This window comes from Ruditapes philippinarum, unplaced genomic scaffold (genome assembly GCF_026571515.1).
Source record: "Ruditapes philippinarum isolate M1 unplaced genomic scaffold, ASM2657151v2 ctg249_1_1_1_1, whole genome shotgun sequence".
NCBI lineage: Eukaryota > Metazoa > Mollusca > Bivalvia > Venerida > Veneridae > Ruditapes > Ruditapes philippinarum.
This window is the reverse complement of record NW_026857229.1, coordinates 313,129-325,976: the sequence shown is the minus strand read 5'-3', so window position 1 is coordinate 325,976 and position 12,848 is coordinate 313,129. Positions and strand designations below refer to the sequence as shown.

Here is a 12,848-nt window from a genome sequence, read left to right as displayed (position 1 = left end):
TTTTCCACAATGAGGGGCTGTTTTCAAAGTTTGCCTTAATTTTCTTAAATGTACATTGGTTGGTCTTGCAAAATATAAAATACTTTTACCGTGTAGTTTTTATTTTATTAAACTTTGAAAATATCTGGTATCATATTTGCTATTATATTTGGCATTATTAAGTAAATAAATACCTACAATAATAATATAATTAAAATAAAACACTTTGATCTTACATTAAGGATCTGAGAGATTAATAAAAATGTTAAAAAGAAAAAAAGGAAGAAAAAAAAAGTTGCCCCTTCTGGGGGTTGAACCCACGCCCATCAGTATCAATACACTTGACAGTGATTGTAGCCTATTTGAATACTCTTCAAAGTGGAGATAGTGCATTAGGGGATATGCAAGACGTCAAATATCGACCGGAGAAGTATAACGACATAAATATGTCAACATGCCTGAAAGGATGTCGACAAGACGCCCTTACTTTTTAGCCTTCTCATAATAACTAATGTGCAGTTGAGATAAGATATATCAACATGCCAGAAAAACTTGTTGACATGCCTTTAACAGTATAATATATGGACAAAGTGTTTGTCGACATGCACTGAAACATATGTGGTCAAGAAGCCTAGATTTTGTACAACAAACCATGATAAAAGACGTCATGTCGCGTTTATATATGTCGACATGCCGACACACGAGTTAAATACGAACATGGCATCTAGGGGGTCAATTCAAGCTTCCATATAAAAGTGATACTTGTTGTTATATATATGTTGGGAATAATATAAAAGCATCCGATTTTACAAGAAATATAGTCAGTCCAACAATTTTGACAAAGGCCTCAGCACGCCCTATTTTGGCCACGCCGCGATACTTTCCTCGGATGTCCCACACGTGAAGTATAGGAATCGGTTTTTTTACAGGGATGAGAAATATGATTAGTGAAAAAGATATGTTCGAACAGATGGGATACAATACAACGTCTGAAGAACGCCTGAACGTACAAATTAAAGGAAGCCTTGTTTTTTTTAGGTCGGGTGTGTACATGCCATTACTAAGTTTAAGTTAAATTTCAATAGTTTTTGTCCAGGCACCCGTTTCTCCATCTCCATTGTTCAAAGGCACTGCCTACTATATCTTATACCATCTAACTAATAACTGTGGCCATTCTTGTAATGTTAATAAGTCGAAATTTCGAGTTACTAAGTCGAAATTTCGAGATAAGTAACTCGAAATTTCGAGTTACTAAGTCGAAATTTCGAGATAAGTAACTCGAAATTTCGAGTTAGTATGTCGAAATTTCGAGTTAGTAAGTCGAAATTTCGAGATAAGTAACTCGAAATTTCGAGTTAGTAAGTCGAAATTTCGAGTTAGTAACTCGAAATTTCGAGATAAGTAACTCGAAATTTCGAGTTAATAAAAAACATACACCTGGCACTAATGCTCTTCCGCTTGAATTGACCCCCTAGATGCCGTATTCGTGATTACTCGTGTGTCGTCATGTCGACTTATATTTACGCGACATGACGTCTTCTATCATTGTTTGGTGAGATAATAAAGACGTATGGGCAACGTTTGTTTCAAGGTATGTCGACATATTTTTTGTCAGTAATGGAGTTAATGGGAATCAATAATAGCTATGTCAACGTATTTTATCTCGACAAGCCTTGTTATATCTGCTTCTTGGAGAATATCACCGCGTATTTACATCATGGGCACTGTCGGAAAGACCCAATTAATATTCGGAAAGTTAACTCCTCCCACCACACCAAAATCTTTGAATGGTTCATCCTTTGAAGAGCATATTGAACACTTTGAAAGGTCTATGTGTTTTAATATAAAATTTGGTATATGTCCGTTTCTGCAGTGCATTTTGTATATGCGTTTTTATCTAACTAGCAGTTATACCAAATAAATTATGTCACAGGGTGAAAAAATGTGCAGCCTGACCGGGACTCAAACCCGGGACCCTCGGAATACCGTACCGCAGCTCTACCGACTGAGCTATCCGGCCGCTTACACATCATCGCCCCGAAATAGTGAACAGTTCCGAACCGTGACAATTATTCTAGTCAGTGCTTGGTTAGCAACCATATACTAGTATTTTATATACGTTTATATATACACTTATCAAGACGTTTGGACACCTTTAAAATGATATTTCAGTTTGCAGCCAAATGTATTATTCTGAGTTATAGTATTGTTCAAATAAAATTAAAAGGAAACTAAAAAACACGTCAGTCATTACTTGATGGGCGGGATTTAGTTTCCGGATAATAATTATGACGTTCAAATGGTCCCCGTCCTGTTTTATAATAGACATAAGTTATGTCGACATGGTCTGATACAGTTGTTGTACAGATTCTATATTTCTCCATCAAAACCATGATACAGCACGCCATGTCGCACTAATATATATCAACATGATCACATATAAATTATCACGGACCACGGCATCTCGGGGGGTCAATTCAAGCTTCCATACTTCCGTACAAAGGTGACATGTGTGTGTTTTTATTTATCTCATGGCCACGAGATACTATGTCGTGGCCACGAGTTACTAAGTCGTGGCCATGAGATACTATGTCGTGGCCACGAGTTACTAAGTCGTGGCCACGAGATAGCTAAGTCGTGGCCACGAGTTACTGAGTCGTGGCCTCGACATAGTATCTCGTGGCCACGAGATAAATAAAAATACACACATGTCACCTTTGTGCCACCGTAGAAAGGTCTCCAAACTATGATTCAACAAAATCTTACCTTTATTTATGAATCAGGTTATCAAGTTCACAGTATCTATTTAGACGTAACCGCGGATTTGAATTTACATTCAATGGTCAAATCCGCTCAATTTCGCATTTTCCGATAAACGTCAAACTGTAAAAAAGAAAAAGAAAATGCGATGTCCCTTTCACTGAAGGTAGAAAAAAGCCATCAGCATCAAACTGTGTATTTATAAAGCGTATATTGTAAGCTCACGTATGTATATAAAGTTCTACATTATACATGTATATAAGATATTTTAGTTTCACAGGTAAGCTAAATGTAAACATACACACCACTCATATAAACGAGAAGTTAATGAATGTAAAGATAGGAAATATTGACTATATAATAACATTAGAGTTGATAACCATTCTGACAACCTGGTTTATCTCCGCTCCTGAACAGTTACAGTTATTCTTTCTTTAAAAGAGTATGTTTACGTTTCAGTTCTTATCAAAAGTTGTTATTTAACAACTCGTTATGCCCTCTTTTATATTCTATCAATTGAATTACTAGCTGTCGATGGTCTGTTTATTTTGATTTAATTGCGTGATGTATGTTTAAATTTATTGCTTCAAGCAAACGTCGCTCTAAAATTGAAGGCTCTATTTAGAAGATTGTAGTAAAAGAAACGGCTTACTACCATTGATAATAAAATCAGAGACGGCAAAATAGATCAAAAACATACTGGAAGTTACAAAAGATGCTTTGGTAAAAATATGTAATAGAAAGAGCATCGAAACACGAGGCTATCTAATTTGTACGAGGGGGCCTAGCCCACGAGTATTAATCAGAGTGTTTTGATGTTCTTTATCTTTTGTATCATAGTCAAATATTATTCAGAATATTAAACCCCAGAAAAAAGTAACCAGGCCTCGACATTAGCGGTGGTACGTTGGTCCGAGACCACCTGATTTTGGCACGGACCATCTAATTTTACAAGCCACTGGTCCGTCAGACCACATGTGCAAGGCTCATTTGGGAGAATGATGATTTGGTAAAAACATGTTTAAAACCATTATTCCGATATACATGTATATGGTTCATTAATCTCATTCGTTAAAGAAGTTCTTAAGTTATCAATAACTTTCATTTTAACTAGCTAAAATTTTGTTTATGTAAATTAAAAGAGTAAAGAATTTGTTATACTAGTATTAATTTTGGTAGAAAAAATCATTCAAATGATGCTAGTACTTACTGCATTTTCTTCAATTATGATATTGTATGGGATATTTTCAGATACTTGTGAAATGGCAGCAAACGAAAGGAAATGGAAAAATATATCTAGTACTTCTTGGCTACTTATCTTTGTTTTAACAATAAGAGAGCCATTTCTTTCACAGTTAAAATTACTTTTCGGTAAGTTTTCAAGCAATTTGAAGGGAGTTAAATTTGTTTAAGCTTTATTGCCATCAACATTAAGAGTTTAGTCCCTTCAATTAACGGGGCAACAATATATCACCTACATAACATTATTTTGTATACAGTGGTAGTAACTGATCTCGTGGTGTAGTGGTTATCACATCCGCTTAACACGCGGAAGGTCCTGAGTTCAATCCTCAGCGGGATCAGATAATATTTTATTTTATCACGTTTCAAAAATGTTTTATGTTTGCAATTTCTATATACTAAAATGCTTTCTGCTTGGATCGGACAAAATAATAATATATAGGCCTATATGTAATAACGGCGTAAAGTATCGTATCCAAATTCTATTTATAATTAAAATTCAGAAAATTACTTTTTTTTACCAATTACGCACATTGGCAATTGGCAGAAACATAATTTTATTCTGTTAAGCCCATTCGTTCAGCTTTTGGTTGGCACATTACAAGTTCAGTGATACTTTCAGGTAAACACCCGTCAATGGACTCGGGATATTTCACCCCTATGGGACTGTGGAGAAAAGCGGGGAACGAACAGAGTTTTTCCCTTTCATCTCACTGCCGAGTCTAACCCCGCTCTGCCGAGTGAATGTGGTATATATGTATTTAACTCGCAGTGCTGGGCATTTACCTTCTGACTGGAGACTTAATTAACTGTTGGATAATTAGCAATACCCTACCTGGGGATGGGGTGGGTACCGTGGATACGATTCACTATTGCATGCGTTTTCAGCCACGTGCGCAGCTCAGTTTCATTTCCGATTTCTGAGCGTAGAGAAAATGTTTTAAGTTGTTTTCTGTTCGAAATAAATTACATGTACGTGGTCAAACATTTATCCGAAGTCCTTTAAAAATTCCGTATACGCCCCCAAAGTTTAATAATGCCAATAGAAGCACGTGTCATTGAGACTGTACTTTACAAGTCTAAACCGAAAGTAGAATTTTTATAAATTTATAATGAAAACCAAACAAACGTTACATCGTGAAATCTAAAATCAACGTTAAACACATTAGGCTATTTGAAAAGAAACAGATCTATTTAAAAAAAATTATATTTTCCATATTTGGAACATGTTTGCACCCTTCGAGTACCCTGAATGAACAGCTTCCGAGACCTTACCATTATTAACTAAAGGGTATTTATCCTGACTACCCTACTCGATAAAGACAGATGTCGCACTCTTGATTAATGGACTTGACTGAAAACAAATATGGCTGCACCCGGAGTACACGAATTAACACACGGGAAGAGAAAGGCACCCTTAGAACTTGACAGTCTTTCGCGAGAGGTTAGTTGTTAATTAAAATTGATGTTAAATACAATAATGGATATATGGTTGCTTTTGGGTGCACAATTATGAGGAGGAAACAGCGTAAACCGGGAAAATCTATCGGGGTATGGTGATTTTTTATCGCATGTTATGTTGAAAATGGGAATATGTACAGTAGAGTAAACGCCTGCATGACATTTCACGCTGTGTAATGCCTTCAATTAGATGAATGTTGAAAATGTTGCATGATATGTATGAATGTTAATTTTTTACATTTTATTTATTATTTTTTAAATAATTTTATACTACCACGTCAAAAGCTGGACACCACTAATTATAACTAAATAGAGAAATAAGCTTTTATTTTTTGTAGTAGAAATGATTTAATCACATGAATTTGATCAAGGCAAAATTATAAATAATATAAAAAAAAGGAATATAAATTAAAACTGATATGATAAAACTTTGATATAAATTTACAATAAATTCAATATTTACTTTTAAAGGTTTAATAGGTAACTTAGGGCTACAGTATACATGTACTGAGTACGCACATAGTCATATTAAAATTATAAAATGATAAACAGATGTCAAACTAATTTTCTTTAAGTTTGATTATATATTATATTTGTTTTTAATGATATGAGATGAAAAAATAGAGTGTTTATAAATTGTAATGATTTGTTTTTACTGTTATCACAGAAACTAATTCTTTGTACCATTATGTACAAAGATATTTTCATGAAACAGGATCTTGTTTCAGAACTCAACATGCATTTTCGACATGATTAAGTACTAAGTAGCGTTTTCCTGTGTGGCAGGGCTGAGTTTAAGTGGTTTATTAAACTATATGTTAATGTATACATGTGTACCCCTATCTACAGTAAAGGATGGAAATTGTAATTTAATACCAACTTCAACAAGCTTAGCAGAATATATGTAAACACTAGAAGTTTTAGAGGATGTAAAACTGTTTTACCAAGTAACAATATCCTGGTATGATTGAAAATTGTCTGTTAACATTTCTGTTACATTCAATTGGTAATTAAATATTGGGAATTCATGTGATCAACATGCACATGTATTGAAGATTTTTTTTAAAATTCTTTATATGTCATTGTTGCCAGTTACTGAACATTATAATTAAAATTTATCATTTTTTTAAAGTTCCAACTAGTGTTACATATTATTCTTCCTTAGTCTGTTTTCTCTCTCTTGTTCAAAATGTTGTCAAATGTTTTGAATCACTGACATCTATAAAGGGTAAAAAAACATATATATATTCTTAGAAAAATAAAATAGATGCCAACTTGAGCAATTGAACAGTTTTTTTTTTTATCGTTTTTTTCTTAGAGGTGGGATGAATATAAAATCACATTAAAATATAATGATAACAGCTATTATATAAAATGAAATTTAATTTATTATAAATGCATGAATACAGTTAATAATTTTAAGTACTGAATAGTTGGCTAAATTTGCGACTTTTGAGTTTAGTTGGATAATTAATAAAATCTGTTATTTTAAACTTATTGTATTGTAAATTTTATATCAAACAATGGCATCTGTATTAATCTATATTTCCTGAAAATATTATTCAGTTCCTTTCGGTAGTCTTAAAGTTATTGCGAAAATGCTACTGGTAGCGTTAGAAAAGTTGCTAAGTATATTTATATTTTATATATATTTTAACAGTAAAACTATAATTGAGCCGCGCCATGACAAAACCAACATAATGCGTTTGCGATCAGCATGGATCCTGATCAGACTGCGCAGATACAGTCCATGCTGATCCATGCTGTTTGCTTACAAACCCTATAACAAGTAGAGAAACTGATGACTAACAGTATGGATCCTAATTAGACTGTGCGGATGTGCAGGTTGGTCTGGATCCTTGCTGGTCGCAAACGCATTAAGTTGGTTTTGTCATGGCACGGCTATTGTTTCCATAATGTTATGGTGGATTCTTGAAAGAGTTGTAACATGAGCTCACATGAATATTGAACTCCCATGAATATTATACTTAAACAGAATAAAATGTTCCACAACAAAATATTATGATGCTATTTAAAGGAGTTGAACCATTTAGCAATGATTTCTTATATATGTCATTTGTTTTTAAGGCAATGTGGTCATACAGACAGTTTAAAAGTATTCTTTTTCCAAAATTCACAGCAGACATTTTAAAAGATATATAATCAATTGAACACCAGAAATAAGTTGTTTGTCAAAAGTAAGTGTATGAAAAATGAAATGATTTTGTAACATTTGCTACCACTAGTACCAGGTTTTAGACCAGTAAGATGATATAAAAAGATCTCGCTGTACCGTTCTAGAATTTTGTGATATAATTATGTATAGTTGTTTTCTACATGTCACATATTTACAAACATTGTGCACGTATCCGGTGTACATGATTTTTACTGACATTTTCTAGCTAATTTCCTTGTCATAAAATTATGATATGTGTAACAAATATAGTATGGCCCTGCTATACACAGGTTTTGTTAATTAGGCTTTAAAATGAAGATGTGTGCCGATGTATAACGATAGAACATGGTTAGATTTTAATTATAGAGCAATAACATGGATGTGCCTTGGTATGAACATGCCTTTTGTTTTAGTATACATTTGCAAAATGTCATTGGTTAAAAAACATGTATATAAATAGGGTAATTTATTTATACATGTTGTATTAGATTTGTGAGTACATACATGCCAGATATATGTAGGCAGAAAGGCCATGATAAAAGAGATCATTGTCAGGTTTCACAGACACTGAATGATTTTTATGTTCTTTTGGATCTTTAACATACACGGGATATTGAGTTCAATAATAGTTGATTAAATGTATTTTCTGTAGTATTTGCTTCAGTTTTTGAATAATCTACCCAAATTTAAACCTCACATTCCATTTTCTTGCCCCTTGAACTGTGGTTCATTCAAACTTTTACAATTATATAAACATTTATAATTACACATGATTCTGTTTTTCAATGTTTAAAACAGTATTTGGAGCTAGGTGACATGTAAAGTAAACTAAAGATGGGTTACATGTATTCTCAATTAAGGTCAACTTAAGATCTTTATTATTATCATTTACTTGACATTGCAGGGTGTTTTCTCAGGATTTTAGGAACTTGACCCATACCCATGGAATTGGGAATTTCAGCAATACTTTGTTATAAATTGGGGAAAAATGCATGACTTAAATTTTGTAAGTAAGAATACTTTAAAAAAATCATTCTGCTGAGAAAAGACGAGAAAAGGCAGTGAAGTAAACTTTAAGATCTACTGATGTTTGTGTCACACAAGGAACAATTTTTTTTTTTTCCCTCGTTTTCTTTGAATGTAAAGTAATGGAAATATCAATTTTTGTTCTTGTGTCAATGAAAAACAATGATAAGAACACTTTTGAAGATTAATCTTTAAGTATTTGTTACACATGGAGGTACATGTACCTGTACAAATTTATAAGGAAACCCAAGTCAAGACCTTTAGTGATAAGAGAAAAGAGAACTACTGGTAGAACTGTACCCATCTGGCTTTATTCCCATGATTACCTGCAGGGTACACTGATAATAGTGCCTATATATGACTGAAATAGAACATTCTGTTCACTTTTAACATTTAACAATGGTTTTCAAACATTAAAATATACATTGTTAAATAAATGGAAAGCGATATGATTACAAATTGTTAAATGGTTTCCCTTTCAAACAAATACAAGTGATTATGTATTGAAAATTTTTGTTTCTTTTGTGACTGACAACTGTAAGATACTTGAATTTGGTGATTGTTTCTCACATGTTATATTAAACAATGGATCTGAGTATGAAAAGAGAAATATTGAAGAAAGAAGGTGGGATTTTTAAAGTGAGTTGTTGTTTATTTCTGTCTCTTAGTATATCTTTGTTTCTATTTTTGGCACATTTATGATGGTGGTCTATTGATATAATTGACAAGTGTGCTCAACTTTAATATAGGCTTTATTAATACGATGCTGAATATTGAAAGTTGTTTTAATGTTAACTAGCTGGATATATTAACAATACATTTATATTTAAACACTAAATTGACTAAGTGACTTTAAAAGTCTGAGGGTGACAAATTTAGCTAGCTATTGAATTGGTCATATTTCAAGGTATATATATCAATATGTAGTGTATTATACTTATTCAGTGTTTGAAATTATTTTTTGTCCCATCGGATTGCAGTATTTCAAATGAATCATAACACATTTACTTAATTAAATTGACAAGCTGTTTATCAGTCTAGTAAATTGACTGTTTATAAAAATAATTTAAAACACTAAGCCGGTTGAAATTAATTAGTAGTTACTACGTATTTACAACATTTAGTAATTTTGTAAATTAACTTACTAAACTTTAACCTATACTTAAATTCAGTATTTCTCTAAATATTATGTAATACATGATGATATTGGTTGTGTAAGTGGAATTCTTGCTGCTCCTGCTCACATTTAAATCATCATAAATAAATAAATAATATAGTATACGCTCAATTTATTGATATATTCAGATTAAGTTCATATTTTGATTAGATCTAGAAAATAATTAAGTCATTGTTGATACTTTGGATTGATTATCTAATTTAAAATGTACATATATATAAAAGAGAATGTTTGTTTTATCAAAACAAAATCAAGCATTAATGTCCTCTAATCGTTTAATTGTGTTAGATATTCAGTGTACTATGGGACCAATTTAGCGCATCAGTAACTGGCCTGAGGCAGACTGATCCATCAACGGCTGTCAAGTCTTGTGACTGGATATAACGGTTTTACTATGTTGTACCCCAATACACAGTCATTTCTCATCACACTTGTTCATATGACACAATAAACATATTATATGACAATAGTGTAACACCTTCTTGTTCTGCTGTTTCACCTTCTTGTTCTGCTGTTTACATTGTGATTACAAGTTAACTCTTACCATAATGGAGCCTAATGTCCTATAAAGTTAAATTTCACTGATTGTCTATCCTGAAATATGTTATGTAGCTTCAGGCATTACTAAGATGTACCACTGACAGCAGTATATGAGTCTACAATATTGCTGCCATGTAAGTTCTAATATAATTGGGTGACCATATAATTGCCACTGGTAGCAGCAAGTTAAATACCCTTTTGACTATATTTGGCTTACCTCAAATTAACATGTACATGTTAGCAACTGCAGGTTTCATTGAATTCCTACTAATAATGTATTGAATATAATAATGTCAACATTTGTACATTATAAATTATAGACTTTTTTCATTCTTCAAAAGTTCAAACAGAATTATGACCTAGTTTCCTGTCATACTCACAAAGTGAAAGTTCAACTAAAAACAAAATAATAATCATGTAGAACATAGAACTCAAAAAATGACAAACATTCTTTTATACAGAAAAAATAATGTATGATGTAGAAGTTGATTCTATATCTGTCAAGTTGCTGTAATATTGTTGATTTTTATTGTATGGTTTAAATGTTTACAGTCTGGTGTTTTACATATGTTACCATCTACCCTGAACTGGATATAAAACCAGGCTTACTTTGTAACATATTGCATATGTAACTTGTATGTAGATTATAAGGCACTGATTTGGAACAGGGTTGTTATTTTGTGTTTAGTTTATCCTATTAAAGTTTAGATACCGACTGGCTAGTTATACCCATTTGTTCGTCTGTCTGTTCCTAAGACAAAATGAGCCGTGCCACGACCATAGTGTGTTTGCCACCAGCTTGGATCCAGACCAGCCTGCACATCCGTGCAGTCTGATCAGGATCCATGCTGTTCGCTATCAGTTTCTCAACTTGTTATAGGGTCTGTAAGCGAACAGCATGGATCCTGATCAGACTGCGCGGATGCGCAGCCTGGTCTGGATCCATGCTGGTTGCAAACCCATTATGTTGGTTTTGTCATGACGAGGCTCAAATAATGTAGATGTTTTCAAATATATACTAATAATTCAAAACATGATCCTATACAGTCAGTTTAAAACAATATGTATCCATGTACAATAAATTGAAATAAATTAAATTAGTAAAAATTTAGTCAAGTGTACAAAGTGACTTTATTTAGGACAAGGACATCAACAGATATAACCTTTAACCTTGTCTAAATTTGTTGACATAACACCAACGGGGATATAATTCAATTAAATCATATTTTGCATAAGAAATGAAATGTTTTATGTTTGTTTTAAATCCTGCAATTTTTTTTATTGTCTAAAAAGAATTACATTTTGCTGAAGATTGATATTTTTTTTCTCAAATTTTGTTAATAATCTGGATGTGTCATGATATAAGTTTTTCTGTCAGTATGTAGAATGGTTTCTCCAATTTCATGATGCTAAAAAAGTGGATATTATATGATTTATTCCACATGGTCATATATCATTGTGTTTAGAAAACATCTGCAACTGCCTTTTATAAAAAGTTGTCAATTTGTGAAAACTCACTGATAAAAGGTGTCACTATATTTTTATAGCTAGCTTTGTTTAAAAATGAATACAACATATATATATATATTTATATAGATATATATATCTTATAAAGTCATGCTTGAAAGGTGACAGGGTATTGTCACAGTTCTACCTGGGGTATTTTTGTTTAATTCATTACTGTAACTTGTATAGATGTAATCTAGCTTTTTTGTTGTTTTTTTCCACCCTGAATTATTCATTAAATGGCTGGAAGCATGAATACTTTGATTATCTTTATTTCCTACCCATTTAACTTTTCTTAAAAGAAAATTACTAATCACCCTAGGCATTGTTTTAATAATGAAATTTAAATGAGACATTAAGTTAGTATTCATGTATAATAATCTTGAGGGAATGTCACCAATTATCATATGGAAAGAAGCTAAAATATACTCCTGATTTACTGGAAAGGGGGCATTCAGAAAAATAACATTAAATTTTGTTTTGGAAATAACTGAAATTTTTTATACCAAAAAAATAAAGCACAAAAAAGGGCCGCTAAATTTTTTTTGGGGGTTCAGAAGGGTAAGAAAGGTCCCAGGTTTGTGAGATTATATTTTTAGTGCCCCCAAATGTTTTCCCAGCTTTTTAATTTTGTAGTAAATTGGCTATAAACAAATTCCCCCAAACTGATATTCAATCCAATTTTTTTTGATTTTAAATTTTTTAAAAAAAAAAGGGAAGTTCCTTTTTACGGGGATTGAACCCAGACCTTTTCGCTTTCCTAACCCAAACCCCAAAAAACCCCTTTACCCCCGGTTTAAAAATTTTATATTTAACCGGCCTGAAGAAAAAAATTATTCAAAAAATTAGGGTTGTAACGCTTTTAATTTGTTGTTTAAAAAAGATGAAAATTTTAACCCTGAACCCTTACTATAAAAATGTTTTTATTTATAAAGAATAAAAGGGGGTTTAAAGTTTTTGGTATTTTCTGATTTTTGCAAC

General features: G+C 32.2%; 1 protein-coding gene and 1 non-coding gene across 4 annotated transcripts in view; both read left to right on the top strand.

The window, feature by feature from the left end:
• The first annotated feature begins 4,249 nt into the window (after nucleotides 1–4,249).
• Nucleotides 4,250–4,322, top strand: Trnav-aac (transfer RNA valine (anticodon AAC)). Its single transcript has one exon. It is a non-coding gene; the product is annotated as a tRNA-Val (tRNA).
• An 897-nt stretch (nucleotides 4,323–5,219) lies between these two features.
• Nucleotides 5,220–12,848, top strand: part of LOC132749124 (uncharacterized) — a 51,931-nt gene continuing 44,302 nt past the window's right edge. For 2 of the 3 annotated variants that reach the window (XM_060738818.1, XM_060738819.1), the window contains exon 1: nucleotides 5,220–5,425. In XM_060738818.1, the coding sequence (XP_060594801.1) occupies nucleotides 5,348–5,425 (78 nt within the window). In that variant the 5' untranslated portion in view covers nucleotides 5,220–5,347. Of the gene's footprint in view, nucleotides 5,533–12,848 lie in introns of all 3 variants that reach the window. The other variant, XM_060738820.1, reaches the window with a different exon arrangement.